The 21,565-nt window shown below is 47.0% G+C and overlaps 1 protein-coding gene across 4 annotated transcripts in view; it reads left to right on the forward strand.

Annotated features, from left to right (window-relative positions):
• WWC2 (WW and C2 domain containing 2) overlaps positions 1–21,565 on the forward strand; it is a 163,848-nt gene that overhangs the window by 120,167 nt on the left and 22,116 nt on the right. For 3 of the 4 annotated variants that reach the window (XM_036838737.1, XM_036838738.1, XM_036838740.1), the window contains 9 exons: positions 468–614; positions 1,656–1,729; positions 5,970–6,212; positions 11,703–11,792; positions 12,638–13,257; positions 16,470–16,599; positions 17,317–17,397; positions 17,491–17,577; positions 20,208–20,400. In XM_036838737.1, coding sequence (XP_036694632.1) covers positions 468–614; positions 1,656–1,729; positions 5,970–6,212; positions 11,703–11,792; positions 12,638–13,257; positions 16,470–16,599; positions 17,317–17,397; positions 17,491–17,577; positions 20,208–20,400 — 1,665 coding nt within the window. The remainder of the gene's footprint in view (positions 1–467; positions 615–1,655; positions 1,730–5,969; positions 6,213–11,702; positions 11,793–12,637; positions 13,258–16,469; positions 16,600–17,316; positions 17,398–17,490; positions 17,578–20,207; positions 20,401–21,565) is intronic. The other variant, XM_036838739.1, reaches the window with a different exon arrangement.

Genomic DNA, 21,565 nt, shown 5'->3' on the forward strand with positions numbered 1-21,565 from the left:
AGATATCAAATGGCATAACTGTAGAAGTCTTCTAAGCAGGAAGTTTGCCTGCTTTATCTAAATGAGATTGCATTATAGGTATCCTATGCTTCCATAATTCCTACTGCATAAAGTGGGTAGTTCTTATTAAAATAGACTTCTTTTTAACAGAATTTTAAAAATAAGAAATGCATGTATTAAATATAAAGATACCATTAGTCACAGGGTGAATAATTCCCAGGCTGTCTTGGGAAAGATAAGATAACCTGTTTAATATGATCTTACATATTTTCAAAGTCCTGTGTGTATGTGCAAAAATTATATTCTACTCTTATTTATTTCAAGAATTTAGAGTGATAAGTACCTACTAAGATAAAGTAGTTGTTTTTTCCATTGAGATTAGCTCTTTCGGCTTAATTTTACCTGGTGGGGAAGTTTCGCGCTCTTAAATGTTCAGCTTTATGAAGTACTTTGTATTTCCTGAACAGAGTCTTGCTAAGCTGCAGGAGCGGTTTCACTTGGACCAGAGCATTGGCAGATCTGAGCCAGACTTGAGATCCAGTCCTGTGAACTCTCATTTATCTCTCTCCAGACAGACCCTGGATGCTGGGTCACAAACAAGCATTTCCGGGGATGTAAGTTATCCACGTGGAAGGGTTGGCCCCGGCAGTGTCCTGACGGGCCCTGATTACAATACCGATGGCAAATGGAACAGGGGCCAGGAAGGTGGTGCGAATTCCAGCTGTGTGCATTCAGCATTTCATACTCATAAGATTGTATTTAAAAATCTTAGCCTTATCTTTTCTGCCTAGGTGCCAAGCATATCAGAATTTGTCCATATGAATAGCTTTGTTCAAACTTTCTCATACTGTATTTATTCAGAGACTCTATTGAAAGGCAAGAGACTCATGAAAATTTGAGTTTTTCCTGTTAAGTTTAGAGTCTTAGAAATTAAGGTCCTTCCAAATAAACATTAAGGCTAATGAGAAACAAATATATGCCTTTAAAAACTAACCAAAAAACTTGTTTTTATAAATCTGAACTTGATTGTATTAAAATATTTGATTGGTGGTTTATACCTGGCATTTGAAAATATTTAATGTGGCTTGAATATTATTACCAGTTTGTATTCTACCTTTTGGGACACCATTAGTAGATATTTACTTTTCAATAAGTTCCAGTTATTTTTGTATTCTCTATGCTTCTTTGAATTCTGTGCTATGAGAGTAAAACAGGTAGAGATCAACAGTAGGGCTTACCTGTTTGAAAAATTAATTTTCGAAGTAATTAATTTTATGCTTATGCATTTGAAAGTTAGATGATGGAAATTTTAGCTCATAGAGACAAGGAAATTAGTTCCAGTTCATAAATTTTATTGACCTGTACACCCTTCATAAACTCTTAGATACCAGAAACATTTACCTGATATTTTTTATCTTGAATTTAATGTGTGGAGAAAAGGACGTTAAAGTCTTTGAAAAACAGACAAGCTGGAATTAAAAAGAAATGTTTTGTCCCTACTGAGCCTATAAAGTAAGTGCCTTTTCAAACTGGTGTTCCCAATTTCAGTACCATCTTCTTTAGCTTTGCAATTACTTGTACTTCCTAGAAACAAAAGCAGTTTACTTCATTCATTAGCAGAGTTAATTGACTTTTTCCCTTTTGTTTTTTACTAGATCGGAGTGAGAAGTAGATCAAATTTGGCTGAAAAGGTCAGGCTGAGCCTCCAGTATGAAGAAGCCAAAAGAAGGTAACAGCAGGGGAGCTGGGTAGCAGTCAGTGGGTAGTCAGCTGGCTCACCCTGGTTTCCTTTTCCAGAATTCACCTTTGCTCACTAGGGATGTCTGCTGGGCGCTCGCCATCGTTCTTACCAAGGTCACCCTTCAGATCTTAGAATATAAGGGTTACGGGGTCCCCTACCCCGAAGGCTGAAGAACAAGGAGAATTAATGAGGAGGGCGGGAATGAAATGTTCCCCTTCATTCTGGAAGGAAGAAGCTTTGAGCTTGTACGGTACTTTCTTACTCACAATTAAAAGTGAGGAGGGGGCTTCCCTGGTGGCGCAGTGGTTGAGAATCTGCCTGCCAATAAAGGGGACATGGGTTCGAGCCCTGGTCTGGGAAGATCCCACATGCCGCGGAGCGGCTGGGCCCCGTGAGCCACAATTACTGAGCCTGCGCGTCTGGAGCCCGTGCTCCGCAACAAGAGAGGCCGCGATAGTGAGAGGCCCGCGCACCACGATAAGAGTGGCCCCCACTTGCTGCAACTAGAGAAAGCTCTCACACAGAAACAAAGACCCAACACAGCCAAAAATAAATAAATAAATAAATAAAAATTTTAAAAAAAAAAGTGAGGAGGTTGGTTTCTCAGATAGAAATGTGATACAGTGGCTCAGGTGCAGGGCTTGGTAGGAGCTGAGGAGTGTGAAGGTAAATAGCTTCAAGCACCTTCCTTGGCTTCGAAGGGCAGACCCCCTGCCGATGTCCTGGGGGATGCTGAGGTTTCTGCTGTGTCACTCACTTCAGGGGGTGTTTCCCTCCTTGACCCTCTCAACTCTTCTTCAGCCCTGCCTCCATGCCTCTTTCTTACCTTGTGACTCTGCTGGGGAAGGCCTGGGAGACTCCTCTGTCCTTGCCTCGGTGACAGACTCAGCTGGTTTTCATACTGTAGGAACTGAATTTGTTCCGAGAGAGAGGGTCATACTGACACATTTCATTATTTTCCTTTTAAAAGTGTAAAAATGCTGCTGATTTATTATTTAGGAAGGCACTGGGGGACAAACCTGCGTTATCATGAGCGTGAACACTTCGGCTGAGAACATGCTGGGGCGTCGTGGCTTCCCACCACAAGGAAGCCCATCACATGGATACTGAAATATATCCATTATTATTGGTGACGATGAGAATTTAAAAGTCACTGGCCAAAGTTCTTAGAGGTTGTCTGGCTTTAACAGAGTCATTATTTGATCTGCCTAAATATAATATTTGCCTCTGGGTAGCCTCTGTTACTAATATTAATATTACTTGGTTCTTTGATTTACTGAAAGAACCCTAAGCTTTGTTCCATAAATCATTAACCATGTGAGCTTGAGCAAGTCACTTAGTCTCTCTGAGCAACACTGCACTTGGCTAATTTTAATGCCTGTAAAATTTCCCAGGTAGATTATAAATGGCTTGAGGGTAGGAAACATTTTGTTTACTGTATTGTCTGCTTCTCAGGTGCCAGGCTGATGCTTTGCCCTCAGTAAGGACTGAGAATTGCTTTGTGCTTTTGTGGCCCAGTGATGTGGAAGCCTGTTTGGGGCCCTCTGGCTATAAGCACGCCAGTTCCTGAGCTGCCAGAACTCCTAGGTTCTGACGTAAACAAAGCCAGGATCTGGTTTTCTGGTGTCTGGTTTTCTGAAGGAGAATGGCCATAACTCAGAATTAATCTTGGGGAGCCAGGCCTCATGCCCCGGAGTCCTTGGGGTTTGACTCGACTTCCCTTGGGCCGACTTGAACTTCTGCTTTACTTTGGCTCCATGTGGAGCTTACACAGCACTTCTCTTCCTAGGTGTTCCCGGAAACCTTCATGTTTTCTTGCCCAGAAAACTATTTCCAAATAAAATTCAAGACCTACCTAATGCCTCATCCCACAAGTAATAGGTGCTCTTCTTTCCTTCACTGCATCATTGCTGTCAGTTCAATAGGTTGATTCAGTCACATCAAAACTTAAGACGTTAGTTTCTTTCCCATTTGGTTGCACTGCTGTTCTATTACCATTTGGGGTTTTATTTTAAAGTTACTAGCAATTCTGACGGGAAGGTAAGTCTCAAGTGTTTATGCATATGTTGAAAATGCTTTTTCTTCCTCAATTCTGAATAAGGGGCGGGTTGTGTTCCTCTGAAACCTGTTTTCTCCTCCAGCCTTTGTTTTATGTGCTTAATGAAGCTAATAATATCATGCTTATTTAGCATTTTGATGATTAACTTTCTAGTACGTTGAGACAGTTGTTTATGGTTTTGTGGTTAAAGCTGATGAGTAGGGCTTCCCTGGTGGCGCAGTGGTTGAGAATCTGCCTGCCAATGCAGGGGACACGGGTTCGAGCCCTGGTCTGGGAAGATCCCACATGCCGCGGAGCAACTAGGCCCGTGAGCCACAACTACTGAGCCTGCGCGTCTGGAGCTTGTGCTCTGCAACAGGAGAGGCCGCGATAGTGAGAGGCCTGCGCACCGTGATGAAGAGTGGCCCCCACTTGCCACAACTAGAGAAAGCCCTCGCACAGAAACGAAGACCCAACACAGCCATAAATAAATAAATTAATTAAATTTAAAAAAAAAAAAAAAAAAAGCTGATGAGTAGCTGATGTTACATCCATCATAAGTGCAGATGATGGGTGAAAATCAGAAGGATGTTATATATGCAGCACAGTTTCAGATGGCAATTTTATTTTTAACTCAAACAAGAAACTTCAGGCACAAGAATGTGGAACTACTTCCCTCTTTGTCCTGACAACATTTTTTTGTTTTGTTTTGTTTTGTTTTTTTTAATTAATTAATTTATTTATTTTTGGCTGCATTGGGTCTTCGTTGCTGCGCGCGGGCTTTCTCTAGTTGTGGCGAGCAAGGGCTACTCTTCGTCGCGGTGTGCGGGCTTCTCATTGCGGTGGCTTCTCTTGTTGCGGAGCACAGGCTCTAGGTGTGCGGGCTTCAGTAGTTGTGGCACACGGGCTTAGTTGCTCCTCAGCGTGTGGGATCTTCCCGGACCAGGGCTCGAACCCGTGTCCCCTGCATTGGCAGGCGGATTCTTAACCACTGCGCCACCAGGGAAGTCCCCTGACAACGTTTCTTGTTCACCTTTTTCTTCTCTTCTACAACTTTTTCCACTAAAAAGGGGAGGAAAAAGTCCCCCCTTTTCTATCTGTTTTTCATTTTTCTAGTGTGTGCTGTAATAATACCCAGAGTAATCATCCAACATTTTTTAATAGGAATATGTATTCTTCGTGCCAACATCAGTTGTGTTCATAGTTTACCTTGATCTTGTGCTTATGGTCAAAACAGCCAAGTGCCATTTCCCTTGTGAACAATCCTGATTGTCCTCACAGCGCCACAGAGCAAGTTGTTTGATTCGGGTGGTCATTCTTATTGAATCAGGAGTTAACTTGACCATTGAGTACGAAGCTCTAGAAGCAGTGAAATCTGGGGTCAGCAAAATTATGAAACTGGTGAAGGTTCCCTTTGCTGCGTTTTCCCCCTCCCGCCCCTCCCGGCCCCGTCGCTTCAGCACCTGTTGTTACTCCAGTGGACCCTGGGTGCCGCTGATAAGTGTGTTCAGAGGAGAACCAGGTCAGTGCAGCGTGTACAGGGCCGGCTCAGTGAGCGCCCCGTGCATGGTGTAGACTCCGTGCAGGCCCTGAGCGGGAAGCGAGTTCACAGTGCACAGCTGAAGAACGTGGGTGGGGGAAGCCGAGCGCTGCCCCCTTTTCCTTGGCGATGCTGGAGCCTGGAGGGATGGACTTGGCTGCGGTACCACATGGCCTGGCCCCTGCCCTCTTTTCTCCCCTCTTCCTTCCCTGATTGGCTGAGCCCCAGTCGCTGCCAGCCTAGCCTGGGGACGGCGTCTTTACCCAGAGGAACGAGATCTAGAATAATGCATTTCAGGCATCATTTACCAGAGATTTTTTAAAGGCAGCTCTGCTCCTGCCACCTCGCACAGGCAGGCACACGTCAGGGCTGACCGCCCACGGCCCTCTGCTTTTTAAGCTTCTGCATACTTTGACCTTCATCCTTTTTTCAGGTAGGTAGGTGTGCTTACTCAGATGTTAAAGGTGGGGAGAACGAGGCAGATAAGAAGTAAGTGTAGCGTCCGCCCCGGGACCGGAGCCTCACACCAGCCATCACGCCCGTCCCTGGGGGGTTAATCCTGCCCGTAGCCCGCCTTGTGTTTTCCCTCTCTTGGGACTTCTGACTACGCGCACAGCTACGTCACTGCATTTTGTCTTGTCTTGTTTTAGTATGGCCAACTTGAAAATCGAACTGTCGAAACTGGACAGTGAGGCCTGGCCTGGGGCGCTGGACGTTGAGAAGGAGAAGCTGATGCTGATTAACGAGAAAGAAGAACTTCTGAAAGAGCTTCAGTTCGTCACGCCCCAGAAGCGCACCCCGGACGAGCTGGAGAGCCTGGGTGCCGAGAGGCGGCGGCTGGAGGAGGAGCTGCGGTCGGTCCGGGGGGCGCCCAGCCGAGCTCTGGCAGAGAGGTGCGTTCCCCTCCCCGGGCCCCGGGTGGCTAGCCCGTGGGGGGCTCAGCTGGGCCTCCAGGCCGTTCTCCCCGGTCTGCGGAAATCTCGGAGGCCTCAGCCCTTAGTGGACTGAGGACTTCTTCCTGTAGGGCAGTAAAGCACACCCTCCTCAGTCCCCGTGGTTCCTCTACGCTTTTGGGGAACGTGAAAATGCCTGAGACAGATGTTGAATAACTAAGGAATGTTGACAGAAAACCAGGAATGCAGTCCATCGCTGACCGAGGCTGATAACAGTGGCTGTAAACTATTGCACTCTGATAAGAGAGATTATCTGGACTGTTAGAGTGGCTGAAGCTTCCTATTCTGGGTTTATTACTCACAAGAATGCAAAAGTTTATTGCTTTTCATTTCACAAGGAAAAGACAACTTGCTCCCTTTGATATCTCAACAGGTCACAAAATGTTCACTTGGATTTTGTTTGTCAATTGAAACCCTCCTCTGAAGCAGGAGAAAATATAAAGGAAAATACTTTAAGCAATTTTCTGATCTTTCTGTGGGAAGGTGTAAATGGATCACTTAATCTAAAAACTCCAGTTCTGTAGGCAGATCAGCTGGACTCCTAAGCAGGGAACCCCTGTGTGTTGTTTGCCGTGAGGACATCTGCCCAGCAGCCCTGTGTCCAGGCCTTGCTGACTAATGGTCAGACACCTGTTTACCTGTTTCAGCCATAGACCATGCGGCCCTTTAAAACCACTGCACGTCCATGTTTTAGGCCAACAAGTAAGGAGCAGAATGAAGGGAAAGAGATTCACATTTGCGTAACTTCAAGTGACCTGGGAGTAAGTTTAAAGTACCCACCCATAATCCAGTCACTTTTATTTTTTTTAACTTCTTGGCTTCTTGCCTTCTAATTCCTTGTCCTCTATAAATGTTTAAGGTTGTGTGTCAACATAGTATCAAAACATTAGAAAAGTGTGGTGGTGGAGGAGATGGGGGAGGGAAGAACCTCTGACATTCCTGGTGAGGTATTAGCGTGAGCACTTGTTTAACCGTGTGAGTTAAAATGCTGACGGAGATAACGCATAGCTGCAGCATCACAGCTTTAGGAAGCGTGAAAAAGGATCAAAGGGGGAACCCCCTACAGATGACGTCCTTTCACTGTCTTAAATAACTCTCATCAGCCACCTGCCCCTGCGTCTCCTCCCCTCCCACTCTGACATCTCAGAAGGCGTGAGCAAGGCTGGCCAGGTAAGGAGCCATCCGACCAAGACCACAAGGAACGAAAAGCAAGGGCGAGAAGGCAGAATTCAGTCGTTTTCCTGAATTACCTTGATGTTGTATGTGAGTGTCTGTGTTTGTGTTTCTTAAATTCCGAGGATAAAAGTTTGATAATCATCAGCAAATATGATGAAATGGTTAGCTTTGTGTGGCTCATAGATAAAACACCAGTGATCTTTTGTGTTATGTCGCCCTTAATAAATGTCATATAATTATACCTGTGTAACGTACGGACATCTGACATCTCAGCTGTCCTACTCGGCAGTATCTGGATCCGGGAAGGGCCCTACCAATGGACTTTAAATTTTTTCTGGGAGAGGAAGAAAACAGGCGTTTGTTTCTTTGTTTGAATCAGCTTTTACAGGCATGATGTCTTGTCTTTTTTTTTTTTGGTCGGGCCACGTGGCATGCGGGATCTTAGCTCCCCGACCGGGGATCGAACCCGTGCCCCCTGCACTGGGAGCGTGGAGTCCTAACCACCGGACTACCAGGGAAGTCCCTTGTTTGTCTTTTTTATTAGGGCTGGAGCTTCAAAAATGACTAATGAAGTAATGTTAAAAATTTAGTTTAAGTGCCTAGACTTTGGCTTTTATACTTTTGTTTGCACACACATAATAACTGTCAAAATTCCAGCAGAAACAGTAGGCTTGATCTCATCCGGAAGAGGAGCTATAAGATATTTATACAAAATAATTCTCTGTCTAGTGAGATCCAGCCGTGGGGTTTGAGTCGCACAGGGAGTAATGAGGGCCATCCACAGGTTTGGGTGGCCCTCTGACTTACGGCCGCGCATGGGCCCACCTCCCACGACTGAGATCTTAGCAGGAAGGGAAATGTGTATGTTTCGTATTTGTGATATGTTGGCTATCTGAGTCGTTTGGAAGGGTCAAGTCATTTAGCATTACAGAAAACGGACATCAGCCTCCTCTCTGCCGTCCACGGCCAAAAGCAGAACCCCATGATAAAGCAGGGTAAGGCCGAGGGACTCACACTTTCTTGCTGGAGCAGCTTGCAGTTTTCTCACTGCTATCCGTGGCTGCAAAACGGCCCAGCGTTCCCTGTGCAAGAGAGCAGAACCCCTGCGGAGTGCACCCGGAGTCCTTTGTTTCCCAGTGGGCACAGCACCGTGTGGCTTCGGGCTTTGTTGGTGGTGGTGGTTTTACTTTACTCCCCATATGCTCGCCCCCTTTCCTACCCTTCACCAACCTCATCGTTTCTTCCCGCTGCCTGTGGATATATTCCTGCTGCGCTCGTCGTTGCTGTTGAGCTGAAACAGGGCCGGAAGGCCCGAGAAACCCTCTGCAGGCAGTGTATTTCCTCAGTGCTCCAGCAGGAGGTCGAGGGAGACACCTCTGGGAACTTGACATTCACTGCGTCAGACTTAGTTTCATCGCAGAGCAAACGGTGCTTCACCGACCCCAGACCCCCTCCGTTTCTTCTCGGTACCTACACGCCTGTCAGACAAGCACTTGCTGCTTCCCCCAAATTATCCTGTTTTCCACTTACATTGTGGGTTTCTCATTATTTCAGGGCGAGATTCTGGGTCATTGCTGAATTTTGGTCTCTGAAGGAGCTAAACTCACATGAATTTTCAGCCGCTTTGTGAGCTCCCAGAGTCCCCCAGCTGTGCCCACCAGCCCCGTCCTCAGTGTCTCTGACTCGCGGGACCGCCCGCGGAGACGGAGCTCGCCCCCTAGTGGTCATAAAGCGCATCGGGAAAGAGAAATTGCTCTCAAATGAAAAAAGGACTTGTTACACACCCTTCTATTCTTTCCTTACAGTTATTGAAATTCCTTAAACTCTGTGCTTTTCTACGGCTGATAAGATCTTAACATTGCTCCTTCCTTTTTCACAAATCTTAGGGGTTTTGCCTTGCATCTTGCCAGGGTGTCTTCTTTCTTAATCATATGAATGTTTTTGCCGCTGATTCTGAAAAAGTTCTTATAGCAAGTGGGCGGGGGGTATGAGTGTCATTTATTTTTTAATGGAAAAGGAACTTCTTACTTCTGTAGATGACATGGAGTTTTCCCCCTCAGGGCACCGGGGGCAGAGGTGGAGGGTGCGAGGGCCCCCTTGTCGTGTCAAGGGCAGCTGGGCAGGGGTGTGGAGCAGCGAGACCGTGGGAGGGGTCTTTCGGGGTCAGGTTGAAGAGGTCTTTCTCACCCAGGAGGAGTAGCAGGACGGGGGCTGGAGAAGGGTGAGGAGAGGCAGGGGAGCACCCTCCCGAAGGGGCTGACATCTCAGCAGTTTCTTCTAGGCCCTGGTCCGGAGGAGGTGGGGGAGGTCATTTCCCAGGAAGGATACCAGGAACCAGCTCCCACTGGGAGAGGCTCTGATTCCATCAGAGACAGGAGGTGGAGTGCTTGACAGAGGACAGCCACAGGGTTGCCAGCAGGGTTTCTGTGACTCCCCAGGGCCTTCTTTAAGCGTCTTCCAATGACATGTGATCTAGACACCTGCAGGGAGGGGGCCGGGGAAGGGCGCCGGGCTCTCCAGGCAGCCTGGGTAGAGGAGGGAGAAAGAGCCCGAGCCTGCCCTCAGGGAGCTTAGGGTCCAGCTGGGGAACACAGGCCAGGCCTCAGTTCAAGGCAACCGGGAAAGAGCTGGAAGGGCTGCACCTGAGCCATCGCCAGAAGAGGGCATGGGGGGGACCATCACGTGTGACTGACTGGAATGGGAAAGACTTGGATTTAAATTTCAGCATGAAACACACTGTGTTGCCCTGAAGCCTCCTTACCATACCAGAAAAGCCTTCATTTGTGGGTGTGGGACTTGGTTTTAAAACTTACTTCGAAAGTATTGCTCCTGTATCAGGAGACATGGGTTTTAGTAGATTCGGGGACTTTCTCTGGACCTTTATGTACCTTCTAATTCAGTTAATCTACTTTGAATTAATATTTTTTCCTGGTTGAATTTTTGTTTATATTTAAGAGATAAAAAAAATTAGGGACCGTACTCCTTTTCAAAATACACCTTTGAAAGCTGTGAATTAAGAATTTATCACCCTTTGAAGTACTAAACAAAATGACAAGAATTACTTTTTTATTTTAAAATATAATGAAATTGTGTTGGTGACGCATCAGAGGATAGATATCTATAAGTAAAATATGGGCATGTTTCCTCCCTGCCTAAAACATACATAACATTTCAAAGAGGTTGAAAATTAGGGAAGTTTTATTTTTCTCCAAAGAAGAGTAGCTAATTTTTTTATCGGCACCTTGCAAGGCGTGCCGAGGCTTTGAACACGGGAGACTGGCTTTGCTGTCTGCAGAGACCTTTCACATACGTAGCTCCATCTGGTCCCTTGAACAGCCTTAGCAGGTGGACGCAGTAGGATTATAATCACCATTTTGCAGATGAGGAAGCTGAGACCCGCGATGAAGTGACTTGCCTTAGGGACAGATGAGTAAGACCGGAAACCGTGGTGGTTTTCTGGGTCCCATTCTGCTCATTTCAATGATGTCTAAAAATCCTGACACAGGCAGTATGCTTGATATATTTTAAAATGGCTTACTCAAGTATAGAATTCCGTAATACTCAGTTTTTTTCTAAAAAATCCTCATAAAAACTTGTTCAGCTGAATGTGGATGAAATTTCATGAAAATCCAGTACAGGTGATGAGAGGTGCCGTCGATGGGAAAGAAAATCACTTTTATGTCTTTTTCTTGCTTAAACAGTTAAGCCCAAATTAGCTCACACTGGCAATATGGACTAATTTGTTTCTTAATCGCCAAAATTCTCATCAAAATAAGATTGGAATTTTTATCACTAACTATGATTTTGGAACAGCCCTTACCAAACTCAGTACTCAGATGATCTTTCCTAATTCCCTGTTATTGCAGTCAAATGTTTTAGTAACGGAAGCTGAAGTCACAAGCCTGCAGAAGGATCTTTAACCTTTGTTTGTTTTTTTTTGTTCTTTTCCTCCCCACTGTCTTTCCCTAACTTGTAAGAGTGTGAGGTTTTCTTACCCATTTAAGAAAATTTTAGAATACCAAAATTCTACAAGTTCTCAGTAACGCTGGCCGTTTGGTACAGCTCTCCCCCTTCGCTCAGTGGCCGTGGACAGTTCTGTCCACTTTCCTTCTGGCAGGTGGCTCTGTTTTCCCTGTGTCGAGTTCATTTGGATCTCACAAGGGGAAAATAATAAGGATCTTTTCTTTCAGAGTCTTTCTTTTCCTGCTTGATCGTAGTTATGTGAAAATAAATTCATTTCTTTTTCTTGTCTAGATTGAAATTGGAAGAGCGAAGGAAAGAGCTGCTACAGAAACTTGAAGAAACTACTAAATTAACTACATATTTGCATTCACAACTTAAAAAGTAAGCCTGTTTGGTTCTTGAGGGGAACATTTTTCTTGACTGCATTCAGGCATGTTGTAGTTCATCTTTGATTACTTTTGTCTTTATTTTCAATGACTTAAAAGTAGGAAAATTGTTATACTAGTACAATTAAAACTCAGATGACCAAATTTAAAGTTGCAGGGATTTGGGTTTGGTTTTTTTTTTGTTTCATGAACCCCATAGGTTCGGTCCTATTTGGAATATGTTTGAAATGTGTTGGGAAGAAGATGTATTTCAACTATCAGGACATACTTAGGAAAATGACACATTTCTCCACGTCATCCCTTCTTTTAAAAGGGGAAGGTGGGGGAGATTTGCCCTAAAACAGCCACAGATTCATTCCTGAAATATACACAGAAAGAGGAGGAAGGCGAATGAGCCCAGGGGCCTTTGTCTTTAGAAGCTGGCCTTTTCCTCTCTCAAAATAAAAAGTTTGATTCTTTAAAAGTAAAGTCACTGCATTAACCCTTCATGCTGTTTACATCTCCCTCCGACTTCTGTATTTTTTAATGCATAGTTGCTTCTGGATATTTATGCAGATAGATTTATCAATAGGTATTTGATCCCTTTTTAAATTTTTTGTAACTTTTGCACAAGGGGGATGATTTTTAATGAGTAGGATTGCTGCTTAAAGAGTCTTTAGAGAGTCAGGTTGGAAACATTCACGAATAAGCATGGAAATGTGTGGTGTGACAGCGAGTTCTCTTACCCCGGTCGTTGACTCTGCTCTTTGGTGCCACTGGGTTTCCTTCCTCTCGGCCCGAAGGAGCCGGCAGGGGTTTCCACACCATCCCGGTTTTTACAGGTGTGCTTTCCTCTCCCAGCCTCTCCGCCAGCACCCTGTCTATGTCGTCCGGGAGCAGCCTGGGCTCCCTGGCCTCCAGCCGGGGGTCTCTGAACACGTCCAGCAGAGGGTCCCTCAACTCCCTCAGTTCCAGCGAGCTCTACTACACCAGCCAGGGCGACCAGCTGGACCCGGATTATCAGTATAAACTGGACTTCCTCCTGCAGGAGAAAGGTGGTTACATTCCTTCCGGACCCATCACCACCATCCACGAACACGAAGTGGCCAAGTCCCCCAGCCAGCCTGGCCAGAGCGGTCCCTGTGGGGCAGCAGCCGCGGCCCCGGGCCACGCTCCCGCCCTGACCGAGGCCCCCAAGTCCGTGACGTCCCTGTCCTCCCGGTCCTCCCTTTCCTCCCTGTCCCCGCCCGGCTCTCCCTTGGTCTTAGAAGGCGCGTTCCCCCTGTCTCCCCACGACGTCCCTCTCCATCAGTTCTCTGCTGACTTTGAGGACTGTGAATTGAGCAGCCACTTTGCAGACATCGGCCTCGGAGAAGATCCGCTGTTGCTGGACTCTGACCCGGGAGGAGTGCCCCCGTCCCTCTCAGAGGATAAGGACCTCACCGAATGCGCCAGGGAGCCGCCACACGAAGGACCTGCAGGTACACGGAGACCCTTGCTCTCACGTATCCCTCTTGACCATTTCAAGGAGAGCGATTGGAGGTTACTTTTTCCATGGAAACAAGGGGTGTATGTCCCCCTTCTCTTTCTGCTGCCCTTTTTTCATTTTGGCTTCATTGGGAAAGAATTTTTATTGATGAACCTACACATTTTTTCTTTATCAAATGCAAATCCCCTTCTGTATTTAATAGATTTAATCATTGAGCATCCCTTCTGTTGTGTAGAACCGCACTGTGTATGGCATCTGCCTGGGAACACATTTTGTGAACGTACTTCGTGCTCCCAAATAGGTTCTGGTTCTGAAATAGCGAGAAAGGGAAGAGGACCTTCTTTTCAAATTTGGCCTAAAACAGATGAAAACCAAGGCGATTAGCATACCAGCTAATTAGTACCAAGGTTCATTCAATGTTTAGGTTGCTGTGGGAATTCTGTATAAATACGATGAGTTTTGTTTCATGCCAGACTCTCCCTCTCTGCGGAAAGTTAATGGGGAGAAAGCCGGTTCCCATGCGTGGTGTCACCCTGCCCTCTTCTGGCCACGGTACTAGTTGCAGCCCAAGAAAGCGCAGTGGCCTGAGTTCTTACTGCTGCATCTGTGCTCACAGAGACCCAAACAGAGGGAGAATTTAATATTTTTAATTGTTTACCTTTGCAAGGCAGGGGGTTTTACTACACTAGATGTGGTTGTAAAGAGAACGGGATGGTACCTTGGTTGGCAAATGATCGCAGCTGGGGTCCGAGGAGCCAGCCGCAAACCAAATGAGAAACAAAGTCCAGTGCTGGTCCCAGGAGGCCTGCTCAGAGCCACACAGGCTCCTGCGCGTCCACAGCGCACGAGAAGACAGGCCTCTTTAGAAGGATTTCCCTGCTGTTTCCGTAAGCATTTTTATTTTGTACTTTTGGTCCTAGGAATTCTAAGTATTAATTGGCCATTTCAGATGTTTAAAGAGGTAGAGGAATCCATCTTGTCTGTGTGGTTTCAAATCCTGCAGACTGAGCCACCGCCTGCCAGTGGCCTGGGGCAGAGACAGAGCGCAGGAGATGCCGCGTGGTTTGCGTGCTGCCTGCCTGGCAGGTACCAGCAAGTGACGTGTTATTGGAATAATCACCGCAAAGAAAATAGCACAGGAGCGCTGCTTACCTAGCGGCTCCAGCAAGGCAGAAACCTGCCTCGGGGCCCCGCGTGTGGTCCGGTGCAGGCTGCCCCTGAAGCCAGCCCGGCCTGCCCTCGCATCGCAGGGGCCCCGTCGGCCGGCCGTGTTCCGGCGAGCACGTTACCCGGTCTCTGAGGCTTGTTGTTCCTCATCTGCAAAGCGGGCACGAGGCGGTATCTACCTCGTGGGGTGCTGGAAGGGTTGGTGCTCTCATAAGGCATCTGAAGCACCCAGCCGTGCCTGCTTCTCGGCACCCAGCTCGCAGTAATGAATATCAACCGTGTGACACTAAGGAACACGAAAACTCTGCTAAACCCAGTTCCGGTCACAAACCACCGGCATTCACGAAAGGAGGACGGAGCGAGGGAGGAGGAAGGAAGGAAGTGGAGTGGGTTTCATGCCACTCTTCTGTGCTTTGGACTTGAAGGATCTCACAGTCCTTGAGCATTTCAAAGCTGTTTTTGTTCTTCGTGTACTTGGAGTGTTCTCTAGTGACCACTTGTCCACACTCAGTCGGTTTGGAGGGGCCAGTAAATGAGGCTGCGTGCTGGCGAAGCAGGAGGTGAGGGAGGAAACCTCCCGGGGTCTGCCCCGCCTGGCCGTCCTGAGGCACCGAGTTCCCTGCGCTTCCCGCAGCGTCCGACGCCTCACTCCCTACCCTCGATCTGCTCCCGTGTCTGTCTGAGGGGTCTGTGCCTGCAGAACGGTGTCTCCAGAGTGTCCATGAAACAACTGTTCACTTTTTAAATGCACGTTAGTTAGAAAACTGCTGTTAAAAAGTCACACTAGGGGAAAATATATCCAAGAGCTTTGTTTGCAAGTAATATTCAGTTTCACATGTGAAAACAACCGAAAGCATATATTTAACCCTAAAGACTAATTCTCTCCAGGCCAGGTCAGCGACAGTCGGTCTATGGGGGAGATGTCTGACCTTGGCATGGGGGCAGGTGGTTCATGATAGTGACACTGGTCACCTCGTCAGTGCTCTAGACTCTTGTTCAGCTGAGGTTGAGTTCCTGTTATATACATTTGACTGTCCAGCACCAGTCCCTGCTGGATGGCAGAAATCAAGTTGGAATAACTCCGAAGTCCTTCCGCAGTCAGTCTCTGTCATTGTCAAAGTCAATTTCAGGCTGCTGTGGTTATTCCTGGGGGTAATCAATAAATCACGTCATCACCTTCACCCCTCACAAAGGGGGGTGGGCAGAGAGAAGGCACTTCATCATCATGGGGGGAAAAATCATTCCCGCTGCTAGAAATAAAAGGGAAAATGCAGCAATCAATCCTGTAATCTGAAGCCTTAAAATTTAAACATCTTAACAAGATGTAAAGTCATGACTCAGAAAGGGGGCGAAACGCATACCAATACGGATCCCGCTCGCCTGCCTGAGGATGAAGGGACGCCATGGGCTTGCAGCTTATTACACAGGAACACAGCTTTAAACGAGGCTCCCTGCTCTCTGCAGGATGCCGGGGTGTGAATATGAGTCAGAGATCAAAGTTAACTGGTGGTTGGTGAAGATTCAGTAACGCAGAGTTTTTAATGGTATTAGCCAGTGAGGAATCCTGTAAGTCAAAGACTTTTTCTTTAATTTCTATTAGAGCAGCAGCTCAGGAGATGGAGGCTGGAGAGAAGGGGCGAGCAAAAGAGGCGGAAACCTTTCTCTGCATCGAGCGCTAAAAGCTCTCTCGTAGAAACGTTTCCAGTACTTGAGGGAAGCAGACAGCTTCTTACCCCCGACTGTGTTCTCTGCAGCGAGTGCCGAGAAGGGGGAGGCAAGGGGCCCGGGAGAAAGTGTGCAATTGATCCCTTCCCTTAAAATGTCCAGGACAGAGGAACAGCCGATTCTTTCTCAAATAACTGGCATCCCAGGAATCTTATAAGTCGCAGTGCCTGGAATCCTTCACTTCTGTTGATTTGAATAGTAGCATCCTGGATTCTCAGGTCGAAAGTTTATTTTGGATTTCTCCGAACCAAACCATGTGTGCATTTTGTACTTAACTTTTTCTAATCAGTGCTGTCACTCTCCCCTCCCTAGATGTGGAAAAAGCATTACCAAAAAGAAGAGGAATCCACTTGCTTGGGGAGAAAACCGCTTGCGTGTCGGCTGCGGTCTCGGATGAGTCCGTGGCTGGGGACAGCGGGGTCTACGAAGCTTTCGTGAAACAGTAAGGACCCAGCCCGGTGACTTCTCCGCGCAGCCGGGCGTGGGGTGACAGACTGGGAGCGCATTGCCCTTAGTCCACTCTCTGCAGGGGAAAGGGCTTGAGGCATTAAAGAAGTGGCAGGCTGAAACTTCCAGGGATACCAGGACATCCCAACAGCAGGGAAATGAGGAACAGGTCGATGTGCTCAAAGACAGCCGAGCCTCTTAGAGACGTAAACTCGTTTTTAATGAGAGCGTTGCAGGGCTTGCCCAGTGCCTGTTTGGCGCGTGAAGCGTTTCGTGTATGCAGATTTCGGAAAGCCTGGCGTATCTAGGGTGCCGTACACCCCGGGGAGGCTCTGGAAGCCCAGGCACCAGAAAGTTATCCCCACTCAAGGCCCAGACGCAAACTCCTCTTGACAAGGTGAAGCAAGACTTTTAAAAGTGAGCTTGCACTGGGGTCAGGTCCACTGGCTAGTAGAGGAGTGCTGTTTCTTGTTTTGTTTTGTTTTTAGCTGTGCCGTGTGGCTTGTGCGGTCTTAGCCCCCGCCCAGGAATGGAACCTGCGCCCCCTGTGTTGGGAGTGCAGAGTCTTAACCACTGGACCACTAGTGAAGTCCTGAGGAGTTCAGTTAGTTCAGGTTTCCATTCAGAGTCAGTAAGTGGCAGACAGCAACCATAGCTCTGCACGTTTCCGTTCACAAACGTTCACCTGCACCTGCTGTCTCCCTGCCCCCAGGCCCAGTGAAGTCGAAGATGTTCTGTACAGTGAGGAGGACGTCGCCGTCATGGAGACGGCCCAGGTGCAGATCGGACTCAGGTGAGACTGTGCACAGGAAGGGGCGCATCTCGACTCCGTGCGGTGACGCGTGGCCCGTGCCCTTCCTTACCTCATCAGCTTCTCTTTTGACAGATACGATGCAAAAAGGTCAAGTTTCATGGTGATTGTAGCACAACTCCGCAATCTTCATGCCTTCCTGATACCTCACACTTCAAAAGTGTAAGTAAAATCCGTGGAGAACAAATCAAAGAACTTAAAATTGTCCGTATGAGAATTTTGCATCATAATGTAGCAATTCATCCAAGTGACGATGTGGGAAAGACATAGCAGGGCTGATTGTGTCTGAATCAGCACCAGATAAAGGCGAAGAGGGGGTGATATGGGCCGATCCCCTCCTTTGGTTTTATGAACCGTGCAGGGAGGAGGGAGGGCGTGTGGGGGAGTGGCTTGATCACCCCAGAGAGCCCGCTTCCCAGCACTGAGGTTAGGGATACCTGTCAGTATAATTCAGGGAGGACCGGCTGGCGATACTATTCGTGACTTCTCCCTCCTGATAAGTATGCTGAGATCTCGGAGCACACTGTGGACAGCCTTTTAATCTGCGAGTGGCCTGTCAGGGAAAGGACAGATCCGCCAGGGATCGAATGTGTGAACAGGGAGAGCCAACCCACAAGTCCAGGCAAAACTACAGAATTCCCCAAGAACACGAACTGGCATGAAGCCCCTGATGTCGGGATGGGGCCGCCGGCAAACGTCCCGCCTCTGCCAGAGCAGGGCACACAGGGGAAGTCACAGGTGCCCTCCAGAGTGCGATGACAGGGCCTCTGCTCCCGGCTGCCCTGCGGTCGCTTGTCTGCCTGGCCTGACCCTTCCTGAGTGCATGGCAACGTGTTCTTAAACCCGTAACGAAAGCCTTGGCCTAAATATTGACACTGCTCAAGACGACAACTAGCATGAAATATCCTCAGAATCGTTCTTTCTTTCTCCTGACGTCAAACCTTTTTTTTTTATTATTAATGACGACAAGCAGAGTTGATCCGTCAGCGGGTTGGCGGCGGCCACAGGGTCTCTGTGAGTGACCCCCGACCCCCTCCCCAGCAGCAGAACGAGAGGAGAAGCACCCCAACCTTCCTTCCCCTATGCCTTTGGTTCCTAACCCTGTAAAACCTCACCTTCTTCCCTCGGAACCATTTGAGGATGGTGTAAGTGATTAGGCCACCGGGACAAGGCGAACTGAGTCTGGAGAAACAGAAAATCCCGTCCCTCCCGCCCGCCTCTCTAAAATACCTCCCTTTGTTGCTCTTCCATGAAGGCAGGGAAAGAAGATTTCTTCTGCTGCATCTCCAGCCTTAACAACTGTGGCCCAGGGTCCACTAGGTTTTTAATGCTGAATATCCATAATCAATGTTGATACAAAATACAGAAATAATATGGCCTTACTCAGTTCTTCATGCGAATTTACAGTTTTTTTTTTTGTTTTTGTTTTTGTTTTTTTTTAAATTAATTTATTTATTTTTGGCTGCGTTGGGTCCTCGTTTCTGTGCAAGGGCTTTCTCTAGTTGCGGCAAGCGGGGGCCACTCTTCATCGCGGTGCGCGGGCCTCTCACCATCGCGGCCTGTCTTGTTGCGGAGCACAGGCTCCAGACGCGCAGGCTCAGCAGTTGTGGCTCACGGGCCCAGTTGCTCCACGGCATGTGGGATCCTCCCAGACCAGGGCTCGAACCCGTGTCCCCTGCACTGGCAGGCAGATTCTCAACCACTGCACCACCAGGGAAGCCCTACAGTTTTTATAATTGGAGAAAGATGCTCTTTAGAATATGAATTAGAAAGCCTGGAAATGGGGGAGTGGGGAGGGATTTAATGGGTGTTCTCTTTCTGGGATTTAAAAGAAGATACCTCGTGCTGTTTCCAGGAATTGTGAATCCTCATGTAATGTGTGCTCAGAAAACTCACTTTTAAAGTAGTATTACTACCAAATGTAAAATAGATAGCTAGTGGGAAGCAGCCGCATAGCACAGGGAGATCAGCTCGGTGCTTTGTGACCACCTAGAGGGGTGGGATAGGGAGGGTGGGAGGGAGACACAAGAGGGAGGAGATATGGGGATATATGTATACGTATAGCTGATTCACTTTGTTATAAAGCAGAAACTAACACACCATTGTAAAGCAATTATACTCCAATAAAGATGTTAAAAAAAAAGAGTAAAAAAATAAATAAATAAAATAAAGTAGTAGTAGAAGTTATTGTTTTTCTCTGACTCTTCCTCTAAATATGACAAAGCATAAAACAGTTTGTCATGTCTGAGACTTCTGAGATGCTAGGCAGTGACTTTTTTGAACTGTTAAAATTCATCTGTTTTAAATTTTCTTAACAATGTGCTACTAGCGTTTCTTTTCCTCTAGTAGGATAATGTATTCCATTCCTGGGGAATGGCCATCAGCAGTTCTTGTTTAATATGCAGGATGAGTGTTCTTTGGGACAAAGTCACCTGTGTTTACTTGGTGTGTTCCTGCTTTCCCAGGTTCAGATGGCAGTCACTGTGGAATTGTCAGGACACGGGCAGGTGGGACATAAATCCGTCTGCCCCGTGGTCTTCGTTCCTCTCACTTCCCTACCACGTGCCTTTGCTGCAGCCCCGGGGCGGGCGGCAGGCTCAGCCTTGCATGATCCGGAGCACCGGCGGGTTAAGAACAGAGCCTCTGTGCCCCTGAGCATGACGACCATGGTGGCAGCAGAGCTTTGGGCTGAGATGAAGTCCGTGTCTCTCCCAGGCAGATAATTTCAAACACCAGCTGTGAATCCAGTATAATTGAACCAGTGAAATCCATTTCATCCTTGTTCTTTGCAGATACTTTAGAGTTGCTCTGCTTCCCTCCTCAACTGATGTCAGCTGTCTGTTTCGAACGAAAGTCCATCCAGCCGCGGAGTCCCTGTTATTCAGTGATGTGTTCAGAGTGGCCATCTCCCAGACAGCCCTGCAGCAGAAGACACTGAGGGTGGATCTGTGCTCTGTCAGTAAACACCAAAGGGAAGAGTGCCTGGTAGGACTTTTCATCATCTCCAGCATCAGATAACACTATCGGATATTCTGAGAATAATTTTCTCGTTGTTTTGCCAGCCTCGATACTTCTACCAATCTGCCCAATGCCTCAGACACACCCAACAGTGGTTTCATTTTTTATCTGAAGTAGAGATTTCTGGTTTCCATTCTCTTATTCCAGACCTTTCAAATTTGCTTAGAAATTATGATTCTCTGTAAAATCTACTTTTTATTTCTAACCTTTAGGTAAAGAAGAACTTTGGCCTCTGTTATGACCATCACTGTGGAGTATGCTTATTATTCCCAATACGAGCCTGGTGCTGGGTGTTTTGTATACATTATCTCATTCAATCCTCTTGACAATCTTATGAAAAGGGTATGATGACCCCTATTTTCAGATGAAGAACTGCTTAGAGAAGTAATGTATCCAGGGTCACACAGCTCATCAATGATGGGTAGATATCAAAAGGACATCCCACACCTAATTGACTGTTACAGATTTAAGCAGGACACTGAGTATAGTTCCTTCATGCAGCTCGTTCTCCCAGCCATGGTGTTAGAGCTTCTAGGAAGACTTAAGTGTTACTGTTTAGAGCAATAGGATATTTAAATACTAATGCAGAAGACTTCACACATAACTAATAGCAAGTTTAACACATCATTGTGCACAATGACCAGAGCAGCATTACATACCAGTAAAGTTACATAAGGTGTTCAAACGCAGGTGTCTAGAGGTGCGCCCAGGTGTTCAAGAAACACTGCAGTCTACAGTTGAAACCCGTGTAGTTCTAGGGTCAACCGTAATCCCAATCTAAAAACCAACCCTGGGATTCTTTTGTGGTCCACTTATACACAGATTTTTTTTTTTCACTGAATTCGCACTGTAGTACTACATGATCTGTGGTTGGTTGAATCTGGGGATGTGGAGCCTGACACGTGGAGGGCCAACTGTAAATGTAGACATGGATTTTCGACTGCAGGGTCGGGGGTGGTGTTGGCGTCCCTAACCCCACACTGTTCAAGGGTTGGCTATATTTCTTATTTAGTCACACTGGAAAATACAAGACATCGCCAGGTTTTAAAAAAAATCCACCAGTGCTATATATCATGAGTATTGCTTTTTTTTTTTTTTTTTTAACCTTAAAACAAGCTTGTCCAGTAATCTT

Source organism: Balaenoptera musculus, chromosome 21 (genome assembly GCF_009873245.2).
Source record: "Balaenoptera musculus isolate JJ_BM4_2016_0621 chromosome 21, mBalMus1.pri.v3, whole genome shotgun sequence".
Lineage (NCBI taxonomy): Eukaryota > Metazoa > Chordata > Mammalia > Artiodactyla > Balaenopteridae > Balaenoptera > Balaenoptera musculus.